Source organism: Rhea americana, unplaced genomic scaffold, assembly GCF_003343005.1.
Source record: "Rhea americana isolate MKP2758 unplaced genomic scaffold, rheAme1 scaffold_262, whole genome shotgun sequence".
NCBI classification, from domain to species: domain Eukaryota; kingdom Metazoa; phylum Chordata; class Aves; order Rheiformes; family Rheidae; genus Rhea; species Rhea americana.
This window is the reverse complement of record NW_028186382.1, coordinates 1,138,487-1,144,402: the sequence shown is the minus strand read 5'-3', so window position 1 is coordinate 1,144,402 and position 5,916 is coordinate 1,138,487. Positions and strand designations below refer to the sequence as shown.

The 5,916-nt window shown below is 54.1% G+C and overlaps 1 protein-coding gene across 1 annotated transcript in view; it reads left to right on the top strand.

Moving 5' to 3' along the window:
- The window catches only part of LOC146594329 (histidine--tRNA ligase, cytoplasmic-like), a 6,274-nt gene extending 554 nt beyond the window's left edge, over positions 1-5,720 (top strand). Inside the window, 12 exon segments of the mRNA XM_085307747.1 lie at positions 1-29; positions 143-262; positions 635-730; positions 1,587-1,712; positions 1,940-2,047; positions 2,251-2,349; positions 2,783-2,876; positions 3,114-3,241; positions 3,340-3,582; positions 4,406-4,522; positions 4,789-4,935; positions 5,376-5,720. The exon segment at positions 1-29 is cut by the window's left edge and continues 8 nt beyond it. Of these exon segments, the coding sequence (XP_085163873.1) occupies positions 1-29; positions 143-262; positions 635-730; positions 1,587-1,712; positions 1,940-2,047; positions 2,251-2,349; positions 2,783-2,876; positions 3,114-3,241; positions 3,340-3,582; positions 4,406-4,522; positions 4,789-4,935; positions 5,376-5,465 (1,397 nt within the window). The 3' untranslated portion in view covers positions 5,466-5,720.
- The last annotated feature ends 196 nt before the right edge of the window (positions 5,721-5,916 follow it).

The following is a 5,916-nucleotide window of genomic DNA, read 5'->3' as shown; positions in this document are numbered from 1 at the left end:
GGCCCGGCCCGGCGCTGAAGACGCCCAAGGTAACGGTGGGGGGAGGAGAGGGGGCGGCGGGGCCGGTAAGCGAGGGCAGCGCCGGCGGCCGCCGCGGCATGGCCCGCCCCGGCGCTGACGGCCCCTCCGGCCCCCCGGCCAGGGCACCCGCGACCACCTGCCCGCGCACATGGCGCTCCGCGACCGCCTCTTCGCCGCCGTCGTGGCCTGCTTCAAGCGGCACGGCGCGGCCGCCATCGACACTCCCGCGCTGGAGCTGCGGGTAGGGCAGGGGCCTGGGGGCGCGGGGAGGGGGGGCGGATCCGGGGCCTCCGCACGGCTCTGCTCGCTGCGGGAGGGCTGGCGCACCCGGCCGCGCCGCGCCGCGCCGCCTCGGCCGAGCTTCCCCGTCCCCTGGCCGTGTGCGCCCCGGGGCGAGTCACGGAGCGCTTCCCCACGGGGGGCCTGGGCCGGCAGCAGCTTTAGCGCTGAAAAGCTGTGCGTGTGCCCCCTGCTCCCCTCCAAGTGAGTCCTCACTGCGAGGCTGGGGATGGGGTTCAGGGCAGCCAGCCTGCGCCGGCGTTTGGGCTCCAGTGCCCGTTCTCCATCCCCGGGGGCTCTGAGCTTCACCTATGGCTGCCCTGCTTCTCACTAGGAAACGCTGATGGGGAAGTATGGAGACAACTCCAAGCTCATCTACGAGCTGCAGGACCAGGGGGGAGAGCTGCTGGCCCTGCGCTACGACCTGACTGTATCCTGCCACCACCACGACCGTGTAGAGAGTGTGAAGTTCTTGTGGAAGCTACAGTGACGTGCTGTGGTCTCTGCCTAGGTTGAAGGCATTAGCGTCCTACTTGCACATGTAATGTTGCCCTGACCCATCCGCAGATCCCAGCTTCCTATAGTCTGGATGACCAAAACTCTGACTCCTTCGCTCTGACCAGATGAGATCCCAGCTGGTCTGACTCTCTCTGTGTGACTCCCACCGCTGGTTGCCTCCCAGTCAGTCCAATACCTGCAACAAATTTGTTCTTTCTCCTGTAGTCTGTGGGCAATAACGGGTTCTAACCCAGTACTGTGCATCAATATCCTGCACAGTACTGTTTTTCTCTCTTCCTAGTCATGGTCCCCACCTGTGAGCACTCCTATCCTCCCTGCCATGCCAGGCTAGGCCAGGCCTTTCCGAAGCCAGTGCAGGGCTTTGGTAGCTATTCCGAGTGCAACAGCTGCAGATATGAAACAAACATGCATCCTGGGCCTTCTCCGTCTCTGCATGTTTCCCCTAAAAGCTCTTTCCTTTAATATCATCTGCACTGTATATTGAATTGTCTCTGTATCACAGCTTAAGAAAGCAAAATGACCCAGTAGAGGTCTGTGTCTGCAAGGTGTTAACATACTGCAGTTAAATGAAAGGAAGTGAAGTTGTCCCTGCGTTACGGAAAAGCTAAGCATGGTTCCTCACGCTCTGCATCAGCCCAGTCTGTGTTTTGGAGACCTGTTACGCAGTGAGCAGCCTACAAAGTGACAGGAGGACAGGGGTGGCTTTGGGGATTTGGTTGTCTGTCTCAAGGAATCTCTGGGTTCTGTCCTTAACCTTTTGGACCCAGGTGCCCTTCGCTCGCTATTTGGCAATGAACAAAATCACCAACATTAAGCGCTACCACATCGCTAAGGTGTACAGGAGGGACAACCCAGCCACAACCAGGGGCCGCTACAGGGAATTCTACCAGTGCGTGAGTGTTGTAGCTCCTGTGTGCGAGGAGCAGGGCCGGTTCCTGCCAGGAATGTGGGAAGAGAGCGCTGGGGAATGGCGAGAGGGCTGTTTACCTTCAGCTGCTGTGTGGTTGTATGATGCTTTGTGCCCTGTTGAGCTCTACAGCTGGAATAAAGGCTCTGGAGTAAAATAGAAGGGAATGCTATGTAGGAAGATGGAATTTCTCTGCCTTTTCTTTTGCCTTAGGATTTTGACATTGCTGGCCAGTTTGACCCTATGATTCCTGATGCTGAGTGCCTGAAAATAGTGCACGAGATCCTGAGTGAGTTGAAGCTTGGGGACTTTCTCATTAAGGTGAGACGAAAGCCAAGTGGCTTTCTTGCATATGTACTTTCCCTTCCATCCCCTGCTCTAGTGGGCTCTGGGTCTGAGAGACCAGTGAAAAGGTAAAAGGAGATCCCAACAGCCGTAACTTCTAGCATGTCTTGGGCAGGAGCAAAGAGAAATTGCAGTGGAGTGACCTCCCCTGGGCTGAGCATGCCTCTTCCTCCCCCCAGGTCAATGACCGACGTATTTTGCATGGTGTGTTTGCCATTTGTGGCATCCCAGAGAACAAGTTTTTAACCACATGCTCTACCGTGGACAAGCTGGACAAGGTAAGAGAGTTGTGAGGGCTCTCCTACCTGCATCCAGCACTGTGTGGGATAGTAACAAATGCCTGGAAGTAGCCCTGAGGTTGAAAATTGTGCATTATACCTTTTGGGCTGGTCACTTCCAGTTTCAGGGTCTGGATGTCCAAGCTGGGCAGTGGTGTTGCTATTCCCATGAGAAAGAAGTATCACAGCAGTTGACTCAATATTTGTAAGGGATTCTGAGAGCTCTTTGGCTGGTAGCGGTAGCCAAGAATAAAGCCTGGCRTTGTCTGTGACTTCCATTTAAGGATTCCTGTGACATGGACACAGATCATTAGCAAGAGTGCTTGCTGTGAAGCATCTGCTTTCCTTCCACACGTGTTCTGAATCCATAGGCTGGTGGAGACTGCAGATGAGGGCATTCTGCAGTGACTGATGTTCTTGTCTCCCCTCACAGATGTCATGGGAGGATGTGAAGAGYGAGATGGTGGGAGAGAAGGGGCTCTCTCCTGAGGCTGCGGATCGCATTGGGAAATATGTTCAGCTCCATGGTGAGTACTGTAGGGTGGATCCCTTCTCCCTCTCACCTGAAAGCTCCCTTCCAGCCTGCTCGGTCACTGTCCCCAYAGGTGCGGCCACTCTCTTCCAGGCCAGGYAGAGAGGGGCCAGTGCACCCTGGGCAGGGACAGAGCGTGCAAAGCAGCCCGCGTGACTGGCTGGGCCCCTGGTTGCCAGTGCTGCCCTGTTGCTGGCCCATGGCAGACCCCAGGCATGCCTTGTTCCCACAGGTGGCCTGGACCTGATTGAGCAGCTCCTCCAGGACCCAAAGCTATCTCAGAATAAACTAGCCAAGGAGGGTCTGGGGGACATGAAGCTGCTCTTTGAGTACCTGACACTGTTTGGCATCACAGGGAAGGTGAGGAGGTGCAGAGGATGGTGGAGGGGGGAGGGGAGCGGGTGCTGCCTTTGTGTCTGAGCTGCGCCCAGTGATGGGACTGTGCTTGTGTCCTGCAGATCTCCTTTGACCTGAGCCTGGCACGAGGTCTGGACTACTATACAGGGGTGATCTTTGAGGCTGTCCTGGTACAGCAGGAGAACAACCTTGTAGAGGAGTCAGTCAGCGTTGGGAGCGTGGCTGGAGGTGGTCGCTACGATGGGCTGGTGGGGATGTTTGATCCCAAGGGCCGCAAGGTGCCCTGTGTGGGAGTCAGCATTGGGATTGAGCGGATCTTCTCCATCATGGAGCAGAAGGTGAAGGTAGGTGCTGCAGGCAGTACTTGATATGGGCAGGGTACTCTGAAGCAGTCTGTATCATTTGTTACGGATGATAGAAAATGCATAGCTCCATAGTGCTCAAGAAAGGGACTTTGTGGAGAGGGCAGTAACATCTGAATATCACTGTGGAGTACAGAGCAGCCCATTGTGTGGCAGTCACTAGCATCTGAGGGCAGCGTTTTGTAGCAGAAACTAAGGAAGTGTCAAAGATGGACCCCGAGTTCTGGTCCTGCTTCTGTCTTTGATTCCTGTATGGCTTGGTCCAAGTCACTTCACTCTTGTCTCTCCCCTGTGAAGTTTTTCCCCTAGGGATTGTGAAATTATAAATTCAGTAACAGCTGTGAAACTCACTTTATAATGAGTGCCATAAAAAAACCCTGAGAGGAAAGTAATCACTTTACATTTAGTTCTGAGCTCATGATTGATGGTAAATGAGGCCAAGGCAATGTGTTTGTATGTGAAGAATCAAAAGAAACATGGGAAAGTTGTCCAGGTCCCATCTGGGAAGGAGGAAGGCCATTGTCTCACAGAAACAGCGGCACAGAAATAGTCTGTCAGAATGCAGATTCACTGCGGGGCTCGTTCAATTTGCCCAGGCTGTCTTAATTGTGGACCCTGTTAGCTTCTGAAAGGTTAGCCTTGCTCAGTAACATTCACTGAACAGTGATGATCTGCTTTTAAATAGACTTGTGTTAGTGAGCCAACAGTTAAGGTCTAAGGTGAGTTAGGATGAAAGCGGTGAGCTCCTGTTGAGAGCTGCGGATTCTCTCAAAGCCGAGTGTGATGAGTGTGTCTGTCCTTGCAGGCCTCTGGGGAGAAGGTTCGTACGACTGAGACGCAAGTGCTGGTGGCTACACCTCAGAAACATTTACTTGGTGCAAGACTGAAGCTCATCTCTGAGCTGTGGGATGCAGGCATCAAGGTAAAGCAGGGATGTTGGCTTGGCCCTGTTACATTAACTGCAGTCACAAGACAGGAAGATCAATCCCCACTAGCTCTCTGTCTGTTCAGATCTGGGCCTGTCTGAGATCTAGCGGACGGAGAAGGAAGGCAGCTGTGAGCACCACAGGCAACCACTTGCTGCAGGAGTAATGAGGCAGTTTTCTATGGGGCTGGCTGTTTTGCTCCATGATCATCAGAGAAAATTTTGCATTAATGATTTAGACCACCTGTTCTGCTCCCTTCTAGGCAGAGATGCTCTACAAGAAGGACCCTAAACTGCTGAAACAGCTGCAGTACTGTGAGGACACAGGGATTCCCCTTGCAGCCATCATAGGAGAGCAAGAGTTGACAGATGGAGTTGTCAAACTGCGAGTTGTCACAACAAGAGAAGAGGTGAGAATACCCTTTTACACCAGGATTCAAAAGTGCTTCCAAAATCTAGAAATTGTCATTGAAAGGCTCCAACTTTTCCCTCATTGATGGTGTTCTTTTGGGTAGCTGTATCACGGATCTGTTGGATAACTTCTCCAGAAAATCATCGTCACAAACTGTGTTGGGATCCACAGCAAGTCCTCAGGGCCGGATCATTCTGCTTAGCAGCTTTAAATATATTTGTTCCCTCAAAAAGAGGGCAGCAGTGGGCCTCTTCATTTTTCACTGTCCCTTCTTGAACAGCCTAAACTGTACTCCGAGGTGGGAGGCAGGACATGTGGAGTAGGGGTCCTGTTAAGCCTGGGGGATGGTCGAGAAGAGACAGTTTCCTGATCAGCAGCGCTGATTTCCACAGAGCAGGTTCCACTGCCGCTACCTCTTTCTTGCTGTTTGCTTTGTAGGTTAATATCCCAAGAGAGAAGCTTGCTGATGAAATCAGAAGGCGGCTGGAGCCCTGCAGCCTTTCTGACCAGAGCTGCTCAACTCTGTGAACTGCTGTGTAACTGAAAACCCCCAGAGCACTTAGCCATCAGCTGCCAGCTGAACTGTGGTCCCCACTTGTTACCCTGAGGCTCATCTGCCTAGGCTAAAGTGGTGTTGAAATGGGGTTATCTGCTCAGAAGTAGAAAGGATGGAAAAGGCATGGACAACGCGGTCGCCTTCTTRACCTTCTGGTTAACTGATCTGAGGGGGCAGGACAAGTTTGTGCGCTCCTAATTCCGCAGTAGCGGTTAACCGTACAGCAACTAGTCTATCTACTGCGAGGGTGATGGGGAGGGAGCTTGCAGCTGCGGCCGGGGTGCCTGGAGGGTCGCGGCGGGCTGGGGGAGGAGGGTCTGCCGGTGCTCGCAGAGGTTCGAAGGGGCCCTGCGGGAGACCGCGCTGGGGCCGCCGACGCGGGGGGCGCAGCCAGCCGCCCGGCCCACTGCCGCCGGGGAGCCG